The sequence below is a fragment of the Calliphora vicina genome, chromosome 3, assembly GCF_958450345.1.
Source record: "Calliphora vicina chromosome 3, idCalVici1.1, whole genome shotgun sequence".
Taxonomy (NCBI): Eukaryota; Metazoa; Arthropoda; class Insecta; order Diptera; family Calliphoridae; genus Calliphora; species Calliphora vicina.
In genome coordinates, this window is record NC_088782.1 from 73,670,937 (window position 1) to 73,696,548 (window position 25,612).

Sequence of the window (25,612 nt, forward strand, 5' to 3'; positions counted from 1 at the left end):
ACAAAAGAGCGTAATAGAGCGTAAAAATACACACAATTCATTCAGTTTCTTGATGTTGTTGTGGATATTTTATTTTTTACCCAAAAGAGCACACAAATTAAATGCCTCTTTTTGCGTACCACTGTTCTAAATTAAGCCAAAAACCAAAGAGATTTTCGTAACTACAGTACTTTTATTAATTGTGTAATTCGTTTCGAAAGTGAACATTTTCAATACGAATATATATAAAGAAATTAAACCACATTATTTTCTCTAAATATGATATACTATTATATACATAGTTGAAAAGTTAAGTGCCTTAATATTTCCTTTAAAAAATTAAAATCTCAATTTATTCTACTAGAACAGCAACATTTCTTAAAGCTATTTAGGCCTTAATGACCGATTATTTGGCTAAAAATATTAGTTGGGGTGACACAAATTAAATTATTTTTGTCACTAGAATGAAAAACTCTCTGGATATAATCGAATCATTCGCGGGATAATTTTCCCGAATATGAACCCCACTTAATACTGAAATGTAGGATAAATTTATATACATAGATTTATTTTCTTTAAAGAACTTTATTTCTTTCATGACTGGCTAGGTCCTTTAAGAATTTCGCCTTTATTTATGTTGCAAGTGTAAAGTGAACAACTCAGCCTTTTCATTATTAGTTAATTTCATTTGATTTAATGCGAAATGTGATAGTATAGTTTTTTAATTTGGTATCAAATGATAAAAGCAAAATATAATTGTTGTTCCTAAATTCATTGGATATAAAATTAATAGCAAATGCATTTATGAATAAATAAGTATATAAAACGACATGAAACCAAACCAAAAAAAATAAAAAAAAATGCCTTATTTAGATTAATTATAATTATATGTATGTATGTGAATCTTATCATTATTTATTACTATTAATTATTGTTATTGTTGTTAACAAATATTATTTATTCATTTAATCCACATGAATGACAAATGATTTTTGAAATGTCATTTTAAAGGCAAACAAACATTAGCGAATTATAAATAAGTTTGTTATTATTACTTAGTATACATATATTGTAAAATTTAGGTGTTATTTTCTATTTAATTAACAATTGTAAAATTAATCTTATTTTACCAAAAAAAAATAAAAATTATTGATTTAGGCTAAATTAAAACGCAACAAAGTTGTTACAACCTCTAATGACCCATACACAACACACCAAAAATCAACCAACCAAACAAACAAACAAAATTCCAATAACTAAATTAATAATGAAAATAAAAACATAAACAAATGTTGTTATAATTAGTTAGTTAGTACAAATAATTATAAATTTATATACAAGTAAATAAATTAAAGACAGAAGACAAAGAAACAAACATTTAGCATTAATGCATAAAACACATCTCTGCATACACATACACTACCCAGCAAAGAAAAAAAATATCAAATATTAAAGCTGTTGAAAACATTTCAGTTGCCTGAACTGCTTTTTGAACAGTCCATTCACGTATAAAGATAAAGAAAAATAAGTCAAGACGCGGTCACAGTCCAATAATAAAAGCGATAAAGCAGATAAATCTCGAATAGAAATCATATCTTAAATAAGACCACAACAAAGCGTCTGAACTTAGCAATGCTTTATATTCTTACGAGAAGTACCGATTACTAAAAGCAGTAAAGTACGCTGAAATAATACAAATAACTTCTAAATCATAAACATATTTGGTCGATTCACAAGGTCTCCTATCATGTCATATTGTCATAATGTTGTAATATTTCACAATGGTTTAAAATGTAGTTATTGCCTTTCAAGCAATAAATTGTCTAAGAGTCGGTTAAGCCGAGTCGTGAAATATTAGAACATTATGACAATATGACATTATGACAATATGACATGATAACTTGTGACTGCACCAATTATGTTTTTGCTGGGATATTCGAATGCGAATGTGTGCGTACATTCTTCGTATGTGTGTATATATTTGTGCGTGTGTGTGTGTTTTGTTCAATTTAGGATAATTATCACTTTTAATCTAGATTCTAGATCCATGCTTTGTATGTATGTATTGTATGAATATCCATTATATCTGTATCTGTAATTTGAATGAATATGTACAATAAAATGAACTACAACAACATCAATAAATTATAAAGAATGAAAAACTAAATGAAAATATAGATAAAGTTTATTAAAAACCAACAAACAAATCGTCTACGTTTAATATTTTATTTAATAAACACAATTTCGTCAATTCACAAGATCTCCTATCATGTCATATTGTCATAATGTCGTAATATTTCACAATGGTTTGAAAGTGTTTTTATTGGCTTTCGAGCAAAAAATTTCCTAAAATAATATTACTCTATATTCTAATTTTATTGTGTTATCGTAATCAACCAGCAGAGACCTGAGCCGAACGCCTAAGAGTCGGTTAAGCCGAGTCGTGAAATATTATGACATTATGACAATATGACATGATAAGATGACCTTGTGAATTGACCAAATATAGTTACGACCATTAGGACAAGGATTTTAATATTGTTTCCTTTTTTGCTTTAAGTTTTTTTTTTTTGTTTTAAGTTTCAGAATTTCTATCATAAAGCTGATTTAAAAAAAAAAACGTTAATAAATTTTAAATAGGTTTTAATTTTTGTTCGTCTTAAGGTGAATGAAGCATACATATTTACAAGTACTATCTCTTTATATTTTATTACGTATAAATATGAATACACTTAAGCTCTAATTTTGTAAATCACGTCACCAAAGTGACGTGAAAAGCAAAAACAAAATTTCGAAAATTTTAAAAAATTAGTTTTTGTTTTACATACATATTCAAAACAAAACAAACGCACCAAAATTCAAGCGTTGATTTGCCTTTCATAATTTGAAAATTTTGTATATAAAACAAAAATAAAATTTTTAAAATGTTTGAAATTTTGTTTTTGCTTTCCACATAAATACCACTTTGGTGACGTGATTTACAAAATTAGGGCCTTACTTAAACATTCATACACAAGAGCGATATTTTTCGTTGTCAACTGAAATGATTCTCTATTGCATTCAATTGTTTTTCAATATACCAAATTTAATAATTTTAAAGAATATATTACACAACGACCTCCGGAACACTATCCTGAATGTGAATTTAATTTTTGAATTTATTTTTGAAAATTCAAACACCTTTTCATATTTATTACCTATTGACACGTACTCATGCAGTGCATGGAATTTTAGGATCAAGGAATTTTATTATAGGAATGAAAGTTGTAATTGTAAAAATTTCATTTGGTCATCCATTTACGTTTTTTTTATATTAGGGGGTTAGTTTGTGAATCATGGTTTTGATGGTTTTGATAAATACGGAATTCACACGATGTCTTTTCAGTTTATGACTTAAAGTAACAAAAAAATCATCGTATAAATTCCGTAAAACAAATTATAAATATTTTTAAATTGGACTATATCGTCCCCTTAATAAAACAATAGTGTATAGGGAGAATCCATATCAAAACGGACAGAAAACAGCTTTTTTCGGATTTGACATCTTCGATTTTAATAAATTTCACAATACATATTACGGTTCCAAAAAGTTTCTCAAATCTATAGCCATTTCAACGGATAACCTTTCCATTTCAAAAATATGTTGTCTAAAATTATATACACATAATTGCCCATAACTTTGAAGCTACTCAAAGTCCAACATATTTTTTTATTCCATTTTAAAGGCAAAGATATTGTCCTTAAAATGGTGTGAATAAAATTGGTTACTTCCAAAAGGTTAAAGATCAATTTTCAGAATATATATTTCAAAGTAAAAAATATCAAAGATCGAGGTGTAAAAAATTAATTTCCAACTGACAAGCACATGTTAAATGACTTATGGTATAATAAGTCACTAGTACTGATGACTGCCTCTTACCTCCATGTAATATATTGGAGTATGAGTTAATACAATGGGAAGTCAATTGCTGAATTCACAACAATTTGTATCGTGTATCTTGTATTAAATACAATTTTTGTTTATTAGTTTGTGAGCACCCATTGTATATTGTATGAATGTTTTTGAAAGCGTATGTATAACAAGTAGACCGACTCTCATTTTTTCAAATTACTCTCTCACATATACGGGTACTATGTGTGCTCAGCGAAATTTATAGCTGTAAACCAATACAACTTTTTAAAAACATACAAAATAAAAGTGTATAAGTGTATTTAATTTTTGTATGAAAATTTCCAACAACAAGCTTACACTATTGTATTTGAATTCAATAATACACTCGATACAATGATACAAGGAGTTTTGTGAATTCAGCAAATATGTCTGAAAATGCTGACATAAGTCTTCACAAACAATTTTATTTATGTATTTTATTTATGGGGGATTTCATGTCAAGTGAACCAATTTCTGAAATAGATGTCTTCCGGTCGAAAATTGCTCCAAAGTAGTTCTATTGGATAGTAATAGTAATTAAATTTTTCAACAAGATCGGTCCAGAACTCTCTGAGATAGAGGGGATACAAATTTGACATTTTGTCCCAACAGGTGTTTTTTTCTCATCCATGTTCTTAGCAAAATGTGTCCCAAATAGTTTATATAGCTATTTCTGAAATCAAAAATTTTTTTTTTTAAATGGGCCCTTTTCTTAAAAGAAAGCTTAGATATTTTCCATGAAGTCATATTTGGTCGCTTAGTGGGTTCCGAGTTGGATATCTATCCAAATAAATATTTTGTAACTAAAAAAAATTTTGACCTTTTTTGCAAAATCAAAAATTTTGTTGACCTTTTTCCGTGGTTTGAAGAAAGGGATAAATGTACGTTAAAATCAATCTATGTATGTACCATAGAGAAAACACATAGAGCGGAAACTCTCCTGTCAAAGACCTAACTCAGTTGTCAAAAACCTAAGTGCTGAGAATGTATTAGTAAAAAAAACCATGTGAGTTTTTTTTCGAATTTTTTTCGAGTACATATATGTACAGCGGTCGACATAAGTCTACGTACGACCGAAATTTTTGCCACTTTATTAGAGAAAACCCGGTAAATAAATAAAATAATGCAGTTTTGTTTGAAATCTATTTTTATTGCTATGCACCAAAAAAATGTTGTTGCAATGTAAACTTGCAAAATTATTCATAAAAAGCAATAAAAAAACATTTAGTTCCTTCGATGCCCAGATGCTTGTAAATGCCCGTGGTGGCCAAACGAAATATTGAATTTAATGAAAATTTGTATTCGCTGAAAAATGTTTATTTAGTGTTCATAGATGTAGACTTTTGATCGTATGTAGACTTTTGTTGGTCACTGTATATTTCAAAAAAATTCAAATATTTTTGTCAATAAATAAAATATAAATTTGTGTAGAAAAAAAATTATGTTTAAAATCAAACCAAAAATGTCCCTGAATGGTGAAAAAGCGCTCAAGTGTAGACAACTTTTTCTAAAATGTTTTGTTATAAATTTGTAATTTTCTTTGCGATTTTTGCAATGTTGTAATAGGATTATTGTGCAATTTTCTAGCTATCTGTAACTAGTGTGTAACTGCTAGATGAATTATAGTTTTGCTGTCATTTAATCCCAGATTTTGTTAATTTCAGGCACAAACTTTAGTTTACAAGGGATATATTTTACTAATTTTAGGAACAAACTTACGTTGCTTATATTGAAAATTATATTTTTGTTCTCGATCTGTAAACCACGACCATAATTAAAAGGTTTTCAACATCAATGTAACCATATGGTGCGATATTACTTATTTGACACCTATCATTAGTTGCATATCTGTATAAACTGTGGAACAAACTCAAAATAGTTGAAGAATCATTTCGTTGGCAACTTCTTTTGCGTATGAATGTTTAATTAAACATACATATGTATGTATATATAATGAAAGAATGTCTGTAGAATAGAAGAAGTAATATATTGAAACTACATTTGCAAATTGAAACTAAAACAAATAAATTATTAAACAGTTTAATAATATGAAATTTTAAGCATGCACTATATAAACTTGTATTACTTTCTACCATTATTATCAATACGTAACTAAATTCTATCTAAACAAAATGTTGTATTGTATTCGTCTAAATTAATTTAAACTCATGGCTTTGTCTTTGTCTACTAATTATTATTTGTTAATTAATTAATTTATTTCTCAATTGTGTAACTTGTACTTGTATTATGTGTGTGCGTGTGTATATATCTATAAAATATTTCTTCTTCTTATACTTCCTATATCTAATACATATGTATGTATTTAATTAATTAATTAAATAAATACTTAGTAGTAATATCAATACATATTAAATATATACTATACTCCCATATTAACTATAAACAAAATATTTTGTATTGTATTTTTACTAAAACTTAAATGGTTTTGTTTTTCTAAAATTCATGTAAAAATTGTTGAATTTTCCTATTGACTGCGGCTGAAAAGTCTTATTTATTCCTTCATTCTTTATTTATTTATTAATTAATTAATATAATTAAAAGAATTCGTTTTATAAAAGTTTTCTAATAAATGTGAAATTTTGTTGATATGCCTAAATACATATATTGAAAAACAATTTACATACCAGGGTGTATTATTATTAAAAAAAGTCTAACTTCTTTTTTGTTGTTGATAATTTTCTAAATCTTTACTTTGAGTGAGTTTAAGAAAAATATAAAAAAATAACAATGTACAACCACCACCAACCGAATACTACAGCCAAAACAAAAAATCACAAGTACCAATACTATATACTCGTACATTCGGATAAATAATAAAATATTATTTGATTTCGCCATCAGAAAAAGAAAAAAATATATATACCCAAACATATTTCAATCATATGTTTCATCTCAAATTCAAATTCATAATTAATACACCAACAATTTATTGGTTTTTGAAACTTCATTCTACCTACACACATTTCTTTTACAAAGTATTCACATTGCAGAAACATACCTACACATTATTAATCATTTACTTATGGTAAATCGATTTCCTTAACAAAGCCGCCAAATACGAATAATTAGCAATAGTTGCTAGACGATAAAAAAAATATTATAATTTTCTCCACACATTCTCCGTTTATTTATTACTATTTAGAAGGTAGATAGTACAAATTAAAAATATATTAAAAAGTGTTAAACAAAAACGAAAACAAAATAATAAAAAAACCCTAACACGTTTGAACTTTTACTACAAAATCGTAGCAAAGAACAGATATCACAAGGATTTCTGAAAATTAGTGAGTAGATCGTTAGAAAACAAGGTGAGTTGTAGGATGTCAAAGACGACCACCTCAGATTTGCAAAACTTGGTACAGCTTTTAACTTATACAAATATGGATAGATTTCAATGTTATCCCAGCAGTTCTAGGAGACAGTCCCGAGCTAGTGGTTTTACCCATCATTTAGGGTGGGAAATAGTTACTTCAATAGCTACGTGACTACACGCAGAAAAAAAATATGGTTGTGGTAACCATAAAGTAAGAGCAACATATTATGACCAGATTTAAGCTTGTAATCCAAAACATATTATGATCATTATTAGTATCATTAAATATCATAATATGTTTTGAAATAATCAAATTATGATACAAATCAATCATAATATGACACAAAGTAATCATATTTACGACCCAATTAAATCATATTATGATCCAATGAAATCATATTATGATCCAAAGTAATCATATTGTTATTAAAATTTATTTTTAGAAATACAAAATTTTATTTTAATAGGTTTTAGTTTTAAAGTACTAAATTCCCAATTAAAATATTATTAATAAATTACTGAAATTTATTGTTATTCGCTCTAGCAGAGTTAAAGATAATATACAAATAAAACTATAGAGCGAATGGGAATTACAGACACTCATAATTTACTTGCAAAAATAACATAGCTTAGTCAAACACAAACACTCACAAATGGTGGAAAAAAAGACTATTAAAAGTAATACTTTTTTTTGCTTCTTAAACATATTATGACGACATAATATAATATGTTTACCTATTTATTATTATTTAGTTGTTGTAAACATCTTATGTTTACATATTAAACATATTATGACTACGCGTAGAGAAACTTAACAGTTAATGGTTGTACATAATAATAATATGTTTACATATTTATCATTATTTAGTTGTCCGTAAACCATATTCATATTTATAATTACGATGAAAATATAAACGTTTACAGTAACTAAAATTTGGTTGAAATTAAATTAAAACAACAATTATATGTTTACGACAACAACATATTGTTACAAAGGACGTAACTATGTCGAACCATGATTTTTCTCTGCGTGTAGTTATTTTAACACAGTAGGTAAGCAGTAGGTCAATTGACCCTTTTTGATTACAATGAGACTGTCTGATAGCTGGTTCAAAGTAGGCAACGCATTGGATTCACATACTGATTTCATAGTTTCAGTTACCTTACTAGGTATATAACCAGTTATATCAACATGTACGGTAGATAATTGCCCTCAAATAGTAAGCTAAAAAGACATATCATAGACAGTCCAATAAACGATTGCTTGTAAACAAACCTTCCTCCGACAACACTCCAATAGATTGCTTCTGGTGAGTAAAATAAACTGCAGTGCAAAAAAAAAGTTTGAAGCGACTTCACCATAGGTTACTAAGAGATACTAAAGTGACTAATGAATTCATGCTATATTACAGTCAGTGTTCTTTGTAGTGCATAGAGAAGACAATTGATTACTTAAGTGTCTCTAAGTAATCTGGAGTATAGTCACTTTAAACGTTTTGTGAGTAATTCGTACAGACTGGTTTTATACAAATTTAGTTGATGTAATTTTCATACAGTTTATTTTTATTTTTGCTTAAGTATACTGATATCCCATATAACATAGCATGAAGTCAATATTCACTTTAGTGTCTCTTAGTAACCTATGGTGAAGTCACTTCAAATTATTTTTCCTAGTTAAAATTACTATCTGATGTTTTGTAGTGCCCAAAAGTCCACATTAAATTATACCGATCGACACAGAATCAGTTTCTGAATCGATTTAACATTGGTGCGCATTATTTCACCTAATCATAAATGTTTGACTTATATAGGTATCTACACCAATTTCTCCAAAACTAAATGTTATTATAAAGGAAATCACATTTAAAATTAGTTTCTTGAAATTTCTAAGGATAAAAGCAATCACGTGAAAATATCGGAAAGTCAAGTCAAGCCTATTATTTTGATTGTTTTCAACTATATTTTCATAAAATAACCCCCTGTCTATACTTGACAAATATTTATCATAACAATAATGACGTTTGTTGTCAAGACAAAGTTGAGTTTGTACTAGGGATGCCAAACGGGACTGGGTTTTACAAATCCCGGGATTCGGGATTTTAGAAATGTAAATCCCGGGATCCCGGGATTTTTCGGGATCCCGGGATTTTTCGGGATTTCGGGATTTTTCGGGACTTCGGGATTTTAATTAAATGTCAAAAAACATCAAGTTCAACAATAAAAACTATTTATTTCGTTAATACACTAAGTAGAAATATAACAAAGCAAAAACTAATGGATTGAATTAAAATATATATAAAGTATTGAGGAAACCGGGCTACATTTGTCCCTAGTCCCCATACATGGTCCCCTTCAGAAAATGACTTTAACATTCATAGTTGTCTTATAATAATTAATATAGTGATAAAATTGAATAAACAAGTTGCATATGAAAATTAATCTTTCTACCAACTCTTGTGAGGGCCAGTCCATAATAATATAACCTCTATATCAGAAAATATTTTATTGTCAATAAATAATTTATATATAATGATATTAACATAAATTTCATTCATTCATAAATACTGATTCAAGTCCCCATAGAAGACCAAAACTACATATTGATGGTGGGTATAAAAGATGAATATACCACTCTTAGTTGTTTTATATTAGTATTATAAGTATGCTGAAATTTAGCTTTCTAGGTTTCATCCTAAAATATTAAAAAATCTCGCAATTTTCGGGATTTGTTAATCCCGAAAAATCCCGGGATTGTTTTTCACAAATCCCGGGATTCGGGAAATCCCGATCCCGAAAAATCCCGGGATTTTCGGGATCGGGATTTCGGGATTGGCATCCCTAGTTTGTACGGAAGTTTGTACGGCCAAAAATTCACAATTTCCTAAGTTTTATCAAAAGGCTTATCAATATTAAAGGACATACATATTTAGAACAGATTAGAAAATTAATATGTTTGTCTTTCTCTACTTTACAAGTTTATTGAAAAAAGCTTACCTTTTAAAACTCAATAATTAAATTTTATATCAGCCAAAAAAAAAAAATCATTGTCTGACAAATATTTCTGAAAAAAAAATAAAAATCAGAAAATAACAATTTTGTTGTGATTTTTATTATAAATGTCATAATTGTTATGGTCCCTGACCCATAGTTAATCTTTGCTCCCATAAGAGGCGCACTTTCGAAGAGATAACTTAGAGAAAGAACTGGATTTCCTTTATTTTCCTATTTGTATAAGTTACGAGCTCTAAAGGTCACAAAACATTTTCTGAAATTTCATACGATTCGTTCGTACATCATTTTGCGAACGGACAACTTATTTAGAATATAAAGATTTATTTACTTACACATTTTTTCTGAATCTCACTTTTTAAAGGCAAAACTCCGTGTTTGTTGACAAGAACAGGGCTGCCGATGTGAATTTTTTCGTTAAAATTGCCGATAAAATATTGGGTTTTGGGACATTTTTTAAATCTTTAAATGCTTTTTATGTATATACATAAAAAATATTGAAAAAAAAAACTGGGGCCGAATTACCGCACTAGTGATCGAATGAACTATCGTATCGAAAAATAATTTCGATATCGTAATTATAACAAAATGAACTAAATTTCATGCTCAATATCGATTGCCGTAGTCTCAAATAAGAAAATTACGATCTATTTAACTCGATATCGAATACGATAATTCGGCACCGGATTATATTTTTTTGATTTAATTAATCCAGTTTAAAAGTATTTAAATATTATTTTGAAAATGTTTCCATTTTGAAACGTTTCGTCGGCAATTAAATTTATTTGAATTGTTAAGATGTGCTCTAAATTAGATGATACGATTACAGTCTCTACAGAATAATCCACCAGATATTTTTTTTATACTTAGTCCCTTAGAGCCCTAGTGAAATATTGAAAAAAAAACTGGGGCCGAATTACCGCACTCGTGATCGAATGAACTATCGTATCGAAAAATAATTTCGATATCGTAATTATAACAAAATGAACTAAATTTCATGCTCAATATCGATTGCCGTAGTCTCAAATAAGAAAATTACGATCTATTTAACTCGATATCGAATACGATAATTCGGCACCGGATTATATTTTTTTGATTTAATTAATCCAGTTTAAAAGTATTTAAATATTATTTTGAAAATGTTTCCATTTTGAAACGTTTCGTCGGCAATTAAATTTATTTGAATTGTTAAGATGTGCTCTAAATTAGATGATACGATTACAGTCTCTACAGAATAATCCACCAGATATTTTTTTTATACTTAGTCCCTTAGAGCCCTAGTGAAATGTCAGTCATATATTTAACAGTTTTTAAATATATATTTTAAGTTATTCACTAAAAGATGGAACAAAATTATTTCTAAGAGTGGGTTCTAGAAGATTAATATCTTCCAATAAAACATTCAAAGACAAAAGCTCAAAAGTCGGAAAATATCTTTATATTTAGGTTTTTATAAAAGAAAATGTTATATTGGCTATTTTTGGAGAGTAAAAATTTAAAAAAAAATAATTTCGTGACTTTGGCTATTGCGGACTTACAATATGGCTACGAAGGTCAAGGACCTAATTAACGTGAATGTATTGACAGGTATTTTGTTATTCTATCACTGATAGAATAATACACAAGCTAGAAACTCAAAGGAGTGTTTTCAATATTTCTATTTAACAATCTCCAAAAAGAAATATTTGAAAATATGTAAATTTTTTCAACAATTTTTTTCTTCGACATTTTATTTGACTTTACATGAATTGTATAATTGAGAACATATTTTCTTATGATTCTACCATTTAGGTTTCTGACAACTGAGTTAGGTCTTTCACAGGAGAGTTTCCACTCTATGTCTATTCTCTATGATTCTACCTTATATTGTTGTGCCATGTTACCACTCATATGTGTGAAAAGAGAGTATTTTTTTTAATTTTTCATTGACATTTCTCTTATTCTATGTTGAAATATTTATAAAACCAAATTGTGATATAAATGAACTACATATGAGAATAACCAGACAAAATAAAAAAATATAAAAGACTTATTTTCAAAAAAACGAAACTTTTGTTTGCGATTTGTACTAATGTTGTTATTTTCAATACGTGTTATGGTTGTTTCCCTTCTTTAGCCCATCAATGGACAACGTCGCGGTATTATTTTAACAAAGAATTGTCAAATTAAGAAGCCAATAAAAACTTTCCTATGGCAAAATCTAAAAGGGTAATGAAAGACGACAACTTCACCTAATATTTATCGGTCACGAAGTAAGTTTGGTTGAAAGAGAACGATTAATGAATACATACTTACAAATAAATAGTTGCAAAATTTGGTTCATTATTCTTATCTAAGAAACTTGATATCATGCTGAAATAGTACCCTGAATTCGTAATTTAGATTCCCATAAAATTGTGTTCTCAAAGATTGGTTAGATTAACAGGCTATCCGTCTCAAGGGACATATTTGCGTGAATCAGCATTGGTCTCGTTATGATACTGATGAAAAGATAGGATCAGAAGTAAGGAAATCTTTATTTAGTTTTCAGCCTACCGGTTTTGTTTTTAGTAGTAAAAGTTCAAACTATTAATAGAGTTTAGTTTAGAAGTAAATAGATATAGTACTTATTGATGTGATTTCTTAAATAGTATGTTTAAATAATATTTATAATACATATTTTTTTTATATAAAAGTATTTATATTATTTTTTAATACGTGTACTAAGAGAAGAAAACTTCACCATCACTAACATAGTTGTGTTGTTTTTTTTTTTAATAAAAAATTATGTACTTATACATATAATCGTATTCGTATTTTTGTAAATGTATTCTAATCGTTTATAGCAAATTAGACGTTATTTGATAACGTGCTATATTTGTAATTTAATCCTAACCATATTTACCCACCTACTACTACTACTACTTACTACTGCTAATACTACTCTAGTACTAAATATTAAATACTACTACTACTACTAATGTTACTCTACTAAATAAATGTATAATTAATACTCATACGTACATTACATTAATTGTTGTAAGTTTGTTGTGTTCTGCGTGTGTAAAACTACTCAAATTCTGTGTTACATCAAACAAACAAATGGAATTCAATCAAAATTTCCTTTTTCTTTTTTTCCAAACACCTACAACATTGTAACGTTGTCTTGAATTGATCCTGGCCAACATCCAATGAATTCCAATCTATCAATTAATCAAACAATCAATCAATCAATCTATCAATCAAACGAAAATGTATTAATCCACCAACAAACGAACCAACAATCTAAAATACAAATGGCTTTAATGTATGTGACCAAATTTAATTGAAAATCTAATCTGAAATTTACAAATTATCTAAAAAAAAACCAACCAACAACTACAACTACAACAACAAATACAAAAACTTTGGCAATATTTCCTCTTCCCCTTCAAAAATCAAAATATATGAAACACTATAATCTTAAATGTATGAACATTTAAATGTAAATTCTTATTAAATTACTCAAAAATCACAAACAATTCATAATTGTGTCTCATGAAATGCGGCTTAATTGATGAATGTGACTCAATGAATGATTAAATGTATGAATGAATGGTATGATTATGAAAATCATCATCGCCGTGTCAATAAACTAATAAAAACAACCAACCAACAAAAACTAACACTAATAATTGAAAATCAATTCAATTTAAACCAAACAAACCAACAAATATGCATGAATTTCATCACAACAAATGCATTAAAAATTCATAACAAACATCATTGCATTAAAATCATACAACAAATAACTAACTAACTAACAAACATCCATTCATCCATCCTGCCACAAATTCAATCATCCATCCATACATACACACGCACACATTTAAACTCTATGACACTAAAACATTAGAAAAGCGCGAAAGTCGCAATAGATCCATAAACAATTGGCAACGTTTAACAAAAGCCCTACGACGATCGTTACCCACAGGGCACAATCTCTCACAGACGGATGGGAATAGCACGGAAGGCGACTCGACCAGTGGACGAAACCCGGCTACAACAGGAATTGGTTGCTATAAGAACTATGATCATGTCTCCAATCTTAGAAACTCGAATGTTCCACATGTAAGTATGCATTCAGCTTTATTCCCTTTCGCATCTCTCTCGCTCTCTTTCTTTCTGTATTTCTCTCTTACTGTGTGTTTTTTTTTCAATCTCATTTGTTTGACTTTATGTTGTAATAACCAAAACTATGTATGTACTACTAATAAACATGTTTCTATGAATCTAGGTTGCATTAAAATATATAAAATAACGACAACACAAAAAAATAAAATCTATAAATAATAATTAAGTGTTGCATGTTCCCTTATATGCAGGGGGAACAAGAGTTTTGTGCCTTTTGAAATTGTTTAATTAATAGATTTGTTTTTTGTTTTTACGTTGTCATGATTAGCATCGTTCCTCATCTGTACCTGATCATCATGATGCAGTCCCACCATACTCTTTTGAAAATCCCAATGCTCGTCAAACCTCTATGATGGCCATGGAAAGTTACAAGCGTGAACAGCAGGCGTTGCAACAGCAGCAACAACAACAATTGTTGCAAACAGCATCACCAGCATTAACATTGCCCTCAAATGTAGTTACTACAAATGCTCCAAGTTCAGCGGCCTTATTACCAGCTCCACCACAAGCATCTGCCCTCGGATCAGATGATGCTGCCGCCAATACCTCACAGGCTGGTGATGACAATGGTCTACCATCTATTATACCCGTCCAAATGATGATTAAGCCAGGGGTAAGTTTCAATAATTAAGCTGAACTACTAGACAAACCACATCTTCTTCGAAAGAAGTTTTTATGTTGATCATGTATTTCCACGTAAAAAATAAGTTGTCACAGTAAAAATTAAATTCAAGAATCACATCAGATTTCATTCCTTTTTTTCTCTATCTGTTTATCTTTAAATTTTATATAATTTATTTTCAAATATTTGTTAGTTGTAGTAAATAAATACAAAACAAAACCAAAAAATATTAAACCAACAAAAAAAAAATACAATTAACAATTTACCCTCTATTGTTAACTCTAGATCATATGACCAATATTAATCAATTGGCTTTCGTTTTAGAGCAACAATGGTAAAATGTTAAATATTTAAACTGTGCATAAGTCGATTATACAAACTTATGTGGTATAGCTATGGTTCTATTGTACATGACGGATCGCTACTTTGAATGTTTGACAAGAAACAAACATAAAAATGTGCTAGTTGAAAAAACTGTCAAGCGGGGCACCCAGCGGCTTTAACTAATTCGGGTACGCTGAATTCAGTGGTGTTAACCGTTATTCATTAACTGAATTCAGGTTAGCTCGTATTTCGAAAATGGAGGAGGTTGCACAAAATATATTCACTTAACTCAAAAACGGTTTAGTTTCTCGAATAAACTGAAAACCCGAAATTCCGCAAAAAAATTACCTTTTAGTTAGGCTTAAAATGTTTTTAATCTTCCAGTCGTTTTAGAAATATAATTAAAAAATTATTTTTTAGCAAAATTTCGAAAATTTTTTTTTTAAAACGGCATGGATAATTGGAAAATGAAGCTACGCGTTAATTTTTTCTAAGCGTATAGAAAATAAAGCAAAACAAGCCCTGCATGATTAAAATCGGCACTGCATTGCCGACTATTGCAATACTAAACATAGAAGAATATTGCAAAATGTAGCTAATTACTACGAGTTATGTATCTTATCTTTTGTAAATAAAACTAAAAGTTGTGGTCAGAGCATATATAGATTTTCCAATTTTTGAAGCCGTTTTTAAATCCAAAAATTTCGAAATTTTTCTAAAAAAAATATTTTTTGTTTGACAAAAAAATGTATATTTCTAAAACGACTGCGAAGATTAAAAACATGTTAAGCCTTACTTAAATGTAGTTTTATTGCGGAATTTCGGTTTTTTCAGTTTATTCGAGAAACTATTTGACTTAGGCGAATATATGTTGTGCAACCTCCTCCATTTTCGAAATAACGGTATATCTCGAAAATACGAGCTAACTTAAAAAAACCATTAGCACCACTGAATTCCCGAATTAGTTTAACTCACTGGATGCCCTTCTTGACAGAAAAAAGTGTCAATTTCGTGCACAGTGTAATTATTATTTTCGTTGGATCCTTACAAGTTTATGTTATTCTCATTACAAAATATAACGTTGAGTGAAGGAAGGACTTTGTAATTTTGGCATACCATTGTCAAATTTGTAGCCTACTAGTACTCTACAAATTGCAAACGTTTGATTCCGAGGTTATGAAACTAAGTTCATTTGTCTTTGCAAGTGGCCACGTCTTCAAGACACAACAACACAATAACAATGAAAAGTTCGGCTAAAATTTAACAGAATACTAACCATTTTGCCATCTGGGAATATACTAATGCCACAATGTCTCAGAATTTTAGAAATTTATAGTTTTTGTGATGTTCCTTTAGGTATTTTTATAATAAATATCAATTTCAAAAATGGGGCTAACAATGTTGAAGTCTTGCTTGGGCTGCACCTTGTAACAATTTTAATATTTTTCCGATACACATGGAAAAATCCATATCAGATCGGAATATGTATCCTCTAAATGGACTTTAAAATTTCAAAGGATAAACAGTTTTCACAAGATTATATAAAATTAATATGTTTGATCCTAAAATGGATATCCAATAAAAACTAAAATGTTCAGTAGTTTTATAAAGTTATGTGTCATCCCCCTGAATCAAAAATACACACGAATTTGTTGTTTAAATTTTGTTTGAGAAACGCTCAAAAATACTATTTTGAAAATTGTTTAGCATTTGAAGTTTGAATGGCCATTCAAAAGGATATCTGACCTGAACAAATAAGTATTTATTATCTTTACTTTCACGTATATATCAAATCACGATGTCGCACGAATAACTTACACTGCTTGACCAGCCTCATTATCGAAGAAGAAATGCAGTCCTATGGTACTTCCACCCCACTAAACAGTGACATGTTGTGGATGATTGTGGTTTTCGACAATCCCATACCGCTGAGCCTTTTGATGTCTCAATTCTCATAAACGAGGATATACTGCGTATCTTTGACCCATATAAATCTTTGGGTCCAGATGGTATCATTCCGGCTGATTTGCAACAGAATGAGGATCTAATCGGACCCTAGTTGACTCGAATATATTCCGCCTGCTTAGCTTAGTCATATATTCTGGAGTCCTGGACCAGATGTACTGTAGCCTTCATCCCTAAGGGTAGAAAGCCTTGTCGTATTAGACCTAAGGACCTTAGGCCTTATTAATCTATCGTCCTCTTAAAGACCATGGAAAGGATAATTGATCTGCACCAATCAATCCGTCTCAGCGTGCCTACATGAGGGGCAGATCTTTTGAGATGGCTCTACACTCGCTTGTGGGATTTGCAGAAAAATCACTCGAGCACAAAGAATATGCATTAGTGGCCTTCCTTCTTCTATTGGGACTGCTACTATCTTTAGATTAGCGAACCGAAGCACTCCACAGGGAGGGGTTCTTTCGCCACTCTTGTTGAATCTTTCCACTAATATACTACTCATGAAATTAGACTCCATGAACTGCAAAACTGTCGCATATGCTGATGATGTTGCTGTAGCCGTTTCTGGGAAACATCTCGACACATTTTATAATGCCTACAAACAGTACTTAGTACACTTAGCCAGTGGAGCACAGCTAGTGGACTTGGTGTGAATCCTTGGAAAACGGAGCTTGTGCTCTTTTCAAGAAGGTACAAAATCCCATCGTTCCTATTACTACGCCTTAAAGGAGTGGAACTTAAGCTTTTGGATAGTGCGAATTATCTAGGAATCATCCTAGACTCTAAGCTATCCTGGAGGCTAAATATTCAAGCGAGAGGTCTAAGGCGGCTATTGCTATTTATGCTTCAAAAAGGGCTATTGGGAAGACCTGGGGAATTAGCCCTTGGAATGCGAAAGGGCTTCTATTTTGGAATGTACATCATATCTCCCTGTGAACATTGACAACTGTACTCTATTACTCTTCAGTGACAGACGCTTCTCTGTATCGATGGCGGGCGAGCTACACTCTTCTAGGGACACGATTGCCATCTATACAGATGGCTCCAAGTCTGCGGTTGGGGTGGGTGGTGTCTTCTATAGTCCCCTGCTTCAGAAGGGGGTGTGTTTTAGGCTACAGGATCAATGTAGAGTAATTCAAGCTGACATGTTTCGTACATTAAAAGGGCGGTACACTGGATAAAGTACTATATGTTATTTGGTGTGAATATCCAAATCTTTACTGACAGTAAGCCTGCTATCAAATCCCTCTCTGGTGTCTACTCAACATCCAGATTGATACATGAATGCCGGATATCTCTTAACGAGATAGCGAGACATTCTAACCTGGAGTTATTCTGGGTGCCGAGTCAATCAGGTGTACTTGGCAATGCCATTGCGGATGAACTGGCCAAAAAGGTCTCACGCTGCAATCAGATGAGATCGATCTTTTGGTCGGTTTACCGGTATCCTGCTGTAAATCACTCATACAGCGGAAATTGTTTGAATCTGTTCAGCTCAGATGGTCTAGTCTGATAAATTGCTAGATATCGATCCGCACTTGGCCCGTCTTTGACCATCATAGGTCATTGTCCCTTACGGGGCTATCACGAGCTAGACATGCGAGTTTTGATATCCGTGCTTACTGGGCACTGATTGATAGGTGCGCATGCTATGAGACTGAACACTCCATACAACGATTTTTGTAGAAGTTATCATGATGAAGACGAGGAGCGAACTGTTGAGCATCTTCTCTGTCTTTGCCCTGCTCTACCGAGAGCTTGGACTTCGATAATAGTCCTTTTTTGCACGGCGCAGCATATCTATCTACTGTGGACGTCAGGAGATGGATTCGCTCATTCGAGCGTCAGGATGGTTCGGCACTGAACCCTTAGGGAATCACAATGGGACCAATTCATGGACCCAAGTGGTTAATACTGGCTGCCTCCATAAGCTAGGTTAAAGATCTAAAAATACACACTTTAATATTATACTGTCCCAATTTGTGTATTAAAATGTGGTCGTGTAAAAGTGCTTTTAGGAGTAGTGTAATGATTGTACCCAAGTTATATAAGGGGAGTGTGTTTCAATTACCTTTTCTAGTGATCTAGGTTATTAATTTTGGATAGCGAAAATATGGAATTTAAAGTATCGACTTATGCACAGTATACATAAACACAACTCTAACAAATATAATAACAAAATAATAATTAAACATTATACATACACACATACCCATACATACATACATTTCAAAAAAAACTATATAATTTTAGATGTTATTTAAAAAAAAAAAACAATTAAATTGAATCGATATTTGTTTATGTTGTTTTTCACATTTTAATTCTACACATATTTCTTGTTGTAATTGATTTAAATGTTTTCGTTAAAAAAAAAACCTGAATAAATTTCCCTAAAAAATATTTGTTCGTATATGGTTTTATTTTTGTAATATTTTCTTTAAATCATTTATTGTAATAAAAAATTCATTAGTATGTTTGGTTTGGTATGATTTAATTTAGTTAAGTTCGTTCAGATTGATTTCCTTTTCCTTAGGTATTGTTTTGTTTTGTTATTTTTGTTTTGTTTCCTTCCACTATCTCTTTTAGTCTCATGTAGGATACAACTTTATGTTTATTTTTTAATCGTTATAGTTTAAAACTTGTCTATCAATAACTCTCATAAATGTTATAAAAATAAATTAAGAAATTGTTGTAAATTTAAACACACAACCTTTCAAATTATAGATTTTACGGGGACGGAGTAAGGAGGTATAACAAAATACCTTAAGATTGTTTTTTTATTTTAACTTTTTCTTTTCCTTTATCCTTTGAATAAATACAATTTATTGTACTTTCCTTTATACTCTATTTTACTTTTATCCTTTTCTTCTGTTTTATTTACTTCTTTATTTCTTCCTTAATACTGTCTTGTTGATAAATAATTACTAGAGGCTGTTGTTAAAAAGCTAAAAGGAAAGAATTTTATTTGATTTGAAAACAAGAACAAAAATACATTTTTCTATTGGCACCGGTTATGCTCCACTTAAAAAAAAAATTAACAAAAATTTAACATTTTTAAATCAGTTTGACCATTTTATAGTTCTATTTTGAATGATCTTTTTTTTTATTTTACAACAAATACAAAAAAACTATTTATTGCTTTTTATACGTTTACAAAATACAAGTAACAAAAGTTCATACGTCTAACTCTTCGCTAGGATTGTCAGTAATGCGAATGTTATTTTGATGGAATTAATTCTACAAAATGATTGATCTGCATAGTGTTTTAGTTATAGTCGTACATTGAGGTAAATCTGCTGAATTTCAGTTGCTGCAATCGATAGCAAGTAATTGCTTATCAATTGAATCGTTTATTTCAAAAACCAATTAAGCCACATAAAGTGAGTTATTGAGCGATTACTGTTTTACAAGGGTAAATGCATCGTTTAGTACAAAAAATAATAAAATACTGCCCCCCATTGTGGTGAAGTAAATACCAGTTTAGTGCATAAAGAAGTCAAGTGACAACGCTTGTCTGGTTTTGTATGTACTATGTTGTGGTTTTCAATAAATGTGAAAGAAACTCTATTTGGTTGGATATGAAGAGTTTTATATTTTACAATGGCCTACAAGGGAAGCATAATACACTGTAGCACGAATGTATGATGACGAATAATTGTTTCAGAACAAATATGTATATATGATGTTAAACTCTTTAAAAAGTTCAATTGTCATTTTACTTTTAATGCTCCTAAAAATTAGAATATTTTCTTTGAAAGTTTTAATAGTGAAGGTTGTTTGTTTCAGAAATATAGTTAAAAAGTATAAAAAGGTTTATTTCGGCCCATCAATAAAACAATAGTGTATAAGCATATACACCATTATTTCTATTATTACATAATAAGAGTCTACATATTATGCAACTGATTCTATATGTGGTCAAAATTTGGTGAAATTCTACTTCCACAAAGTGGGTCAAAAGATCAATTGACATATTACTTTTGTTCTAGATGTCTACTAACACAAAAATTTTAAAATCAATTATTTCGAAATGACAAACAAATTATACACTATTGTTTTATTAAGGGGACGGTGTTACAGTTACAGAAATGGAAAACTTTCATAGGAAAAATATTAATTGTGTAAAAGTAATTTTTAGGTTGCTAGGAAGCTTTCTTTGATTTGCTAAAAATCAATAATTTGTAGCTCTAATGGTGTTTGAAATAAACGACTAAATTCAAGTTCGCCACAAGTATTTTATTATCTATTAAAGGTTAGGCGTATTCGCAAAGACAATATAAAATTTAAAATGAAAATCGGTATTTGTGCTTTTATACAATAAGATTCCCAAAATATATCGGCTGCATATTCAGTTTTTTATTAACTGGACTCTTATCCCTTTAAATGTGGTTTTCTTTCAATAGCATGCTCGATTTTTGTACTAAAATTAGCTTAGTGTTCAAACGTGTTCACTTTTTATGAAAACTAGGATCGTCCAGTGGCCGAAATTCGACCACTTTTAAAACGCTTTTTACCACTTTTATGGAAAGAATTTTGAAACAATTTTTATATTGTGCATATCTAGAGAAAAGAACCTTTCAAACCATATATGTTTATTCAATATTGGTGGATAATAACATACTTAAAAGTGTACCACAAAAAAACGTGTGGCCTATTTATATATAAGATTTATATTTTAATACGAATTTAACGATATTATTGTTATGAATTATCTGTTGTTTATATTCCGAACTTAGACTCACATGCTTTAAAACATTAACCCTTTGTCGACCGACGGTACTTATAAGTACCATAACAATAATAAGCTTACAAAATGAAAACAAAACATATTTTGATAATTTTTGTCCAAAATTACACTATAATCTTTTGAATAATATTTTTTTGCCTATTGACAAACTCGCTTAGCCAGAATAACGGTGAATTATTTCATGTTCTCATTGTGATGTTTATTTATGTTGTAGTGGTATAAAATACTGTTTCGTAAAATAGCATAACATCGACTTGTAATAAAAAATGTTATAAAAGTTACAAAACTAATCAATATATTAATAAAATTTAAACAAAAATCGATGAGTTTTTTTATCTTTTGACTGATGCAGACCTAACGGTAACAGGTGCCTTTCGGATCCTTGCAGGTCCTCTACAATGTTAAAATTTTGTAAATAACTTCCTGAAGTCCTTATTTTCAATATTTAATAAAAAAAAAAGAATCAATTGTTTTGTGTTCTCACTGCCAATTTATATACACTGCATTACCATCTAGAAAGCTCTATTTCTACAATGATCTTCAAACTAGAATATTCGAATTCCAGAGCTTTCAATGTTAATCATCAATCATTTAGTGTTGCCTTACTTACAAATAATGTTCAACTCTAAGCTTTTACTCAATGTTGTATGTTCCACAGCAATGTTAACTCACAGATACATATGTTAAAGTTTGAGAAGCACTGGTGTTTGCGAGGCATTGTACAACTTTAAACCAGCCGTTAAAAGAGTTATATTTAAATTCAAGTACAATTTCGTAACTATATGTATTGATGTATGTATCTAATTAACTCTTTAATGTCAAATGTAATAATTATAAAGCATCGCTCCATAAAAATAAAAATTGCTCATTTAAAAATTTTTGGAAAATTGATTTTTTGTAGAAGATTTCAACTTAAATATTATTATAAGTAACCAAAAAATCAATTTGTAAAAAAATCGAAAAAGTTCCTTTTGTTCTGCAGCTCCTTAAATGGTTAAATATGTCAGGCAATATTCTCAATTGCTTATAAAGGTGTCAATGAATTCATTGGATCATCAGGTTTGTCCTGTCAAATGACTTTTTGCCTAAAAATTTTACCTTTAGTTCAAAATGAGCAGGATTTATTATTTGTTAAATGAAAGCTTGTTACTTCTATCTAAGTATAGCAATGACATAGATGCCACTTACAAAAATGTTGGGACTGGTTGTGAACTACGGTTCTATAGTAAAAAAGTCGACTTTTCGACTATTTTAATTTTGGAATAGTCGACTTTTAATTAAGGGGGTTGCACCGGGACTTGTACAAGTTTGCATATGGGCATTTTCACGGTCCTTCGTTATGATTCTTGGTTTTTAAGAAGCTTTAGTATTTAGTGTAAAATAAATAAAATAAAAACTACCCTGCAAAAACTTACATTGAAAATTAATGAGTTAAAAAGTTAATATAACTTATATATAACTACTCTTCACCAATTATACATTGGCATTTTGACACATTATTTCAACATGGTGATGTCAGTGGAAGCAAGTACTTCCACATTCGCTTACAAATAAGAACTTAAATAAGTCATTAACACATTCGCTTACATATATGGACTTTAAATTTAATAATAAAACTTTAAAAGCATTTTATTATGAAAGAATTCTGAATTTCGTAAATCAGATCATAAACAAATACTTATATATCAGATTACATACCAGCCATTACTAAACTACTTATATGTAATGAAGTATGAAGTAGTCATTATAAAGTAAGCTGTTCAGTAATTGCAAGTCATTATCAAGTTTTTGATGGGGATGTATACTGAGAAGATATGTATATTAGATTTCTTAAAGTCTTACTTTATAGAACATAATAGAAGTAGTTTTAAAAATGATATAATTCCAAAAATCGGAAAACTGATCCGATAAATTTCAATGTTAATTGTTTAAAGCGCAATTTGTAACTTTTTTGACACCATTTTTAAATTGATTACGATTCTTTTATTGAGCCAGCCAAAATCTGCCTGTTTCGACCACATTACTACTCGTACATATTACAACTATCAATCAATCATATGTTACCAGAAAGTCGCATGAGAAAAGCATTTAGTTTTTATTTCTAAAGGATTGGTTGTTCGATTAAACAATTAATGCATTTAATTGAATACTCTTACTATTCACCCAGAATACATACATATGTATGAAAATCTATTAATTAAAGTAAATGCGTTTTATTAAATAAATACAACATTAATATACGAGAATTAAATACAATTAAAATATTCAAGTAGATTTTTCTGAAAGTCATACAAATATATGGTCATATGTATATAAAATATAAATTAAAACAGAATAAAATAAATTGAATTTGCATGTCTACCTGAATTATTTGTAATAAAACTGCCGATAGCCTTGTGCCTTGTAGCGTTTCAGCTTCTGTGTCTGCTGTTCATTTGTAGCTCGAGTGGAAATTTGTAAAACTGTAGGCACTGGTGTGGGTTTTTCGGCTTCTTGCAGAGGTTGTTGGAGTTTTTCTAGTAGATCTGTTAAGTCGACTGTTATTTTGGGTTGTGTAATGCCCTCGGCAGCCTGTAAGCCCACCATTTGCGACGACAATGCGTCAACATCTTGGCGAGCTGCAAATAGCAATTGATCATGGGCTGCAAGTTGTAACTGAGCGGTTTGTGCACGTATAGCAGCAGAGGCAACTTCTTGCTGAGAGTTTTGCAAAGCAGCGGTTATTGTTCGTACATGATTGGCAGCTTCCTCGAGACACTGCTGCGCTGAATTGGCCACCGCTTGAGCTTTTTTAATTTCGGCAGCTTCAAGTTGCACCCTTGCCTGAGCAATATATAACAGTTGAACCAAATTTCTCAGTTCTGTAGCCTTTTCATTCTGATCTTCATTATGGACAATGTTTTGTGGCACATTGGCAGAAGGTGAAGGTGGCTGCTGTTGTGGTTCTATTCCAGTTGATGTATCCTGCATTGTTGTTGGGGGTAGTGGATTGAAGGGTTGAATTGTAACTATAATTAGATTGGAAAATTCTTTACAAGCACCAAATACTAATACACATTTCTTTTACCACATTCTGTCGTTTCGGCTGGTAGCGGTAATTCAGTAAGAGTCAAGATATCCGAACGCGGCAATCCATTTAGAATTAGTTTATTCGGCCTTTGTATGACATTTAAGCTGACCTCATCATCCATTTCAGGATCGAAATCGAAATAATCATCATAGTTTTGAAATTTACTTTTCAACGTATCTGCCAACCGTAATACTGTTGATGTTAAGACTTAAGAGAAAAATATGGTAAATTTAATATCAAGTTTTGCTTTTACTAAATTATCATCTTACCAATCCACATAAGAAATCTAACTTTCATTGATGAGGCATATAGAAGGTATTTCACTTTGTATGAATAATCTCAATTGTTTTTTATTGTTATTTCTAAATAAATTTATAATGTTTTCCAAAACAAAATAAGTCATACATATTGTCAAATCGTATAACAAATTATTGTTAGTTGCTTGCCGATACTTGCCAGATGTAGATTTTTTATTAGAAATC

The 25,612-nt window shown here is 30.0% G+C and overlaps 2 protein-coding genes across 10 annotated transcripts in view; one reads left to right on the forward strand and one right to left on the reverse strand.

Annotated features, from left to right (window-relative positions):
- The window catches only part of Shab (Shaker cognate b), a 325,565-nt gene that overhangs the window by 263,284 nt on the left and 36,669 nt on the right, over window positions 1-25,612 (forward strand). For 7 of the 9 annotated variants that reach the window (XM_065502983.1, XM_065502985.1, XM_065502986.1 and 4 more), the window contains exons 7-8: window positions 14,128-14,342; window positions 14,674-15,018. In XM_065502983.1, the coding sequence (XP_065359055.1) occupies window positions 14,128-14,342; window positions 14,674-15,018 (560 nt within the window). The remainder of the gene's footprint in view (window positions 1-14,127; window positions 14,343-14,673; window positions 15,019-25,612) is intronic. The other 2 variants (XM_065502987.1, XM_065502992.1) reach the window with 1 other exon arrangement.
- On the reverse strand, window positions 24,365-25,516 carry LOC135953217 (uncharacterized). The gene is made up of 3 exons (XM_065502993.1): window positions 25,400-25,516; window positions 25,128-25,337; window positions 24,365-25,068 (listed from the first exon to the last, which is right to left on the reverse strand). The coding sequence occupies exons 1-3, from the start codon at window positions 25,425-25,427 to the stop codon at window positions 24,428-24,430; spliced, it is 879 nt and encodes a 292-aa protein (XP_065359065.1). The 5' UTR covers window positions 25,428-25,516; the 3' UTR covers window positions 24,365-24,427.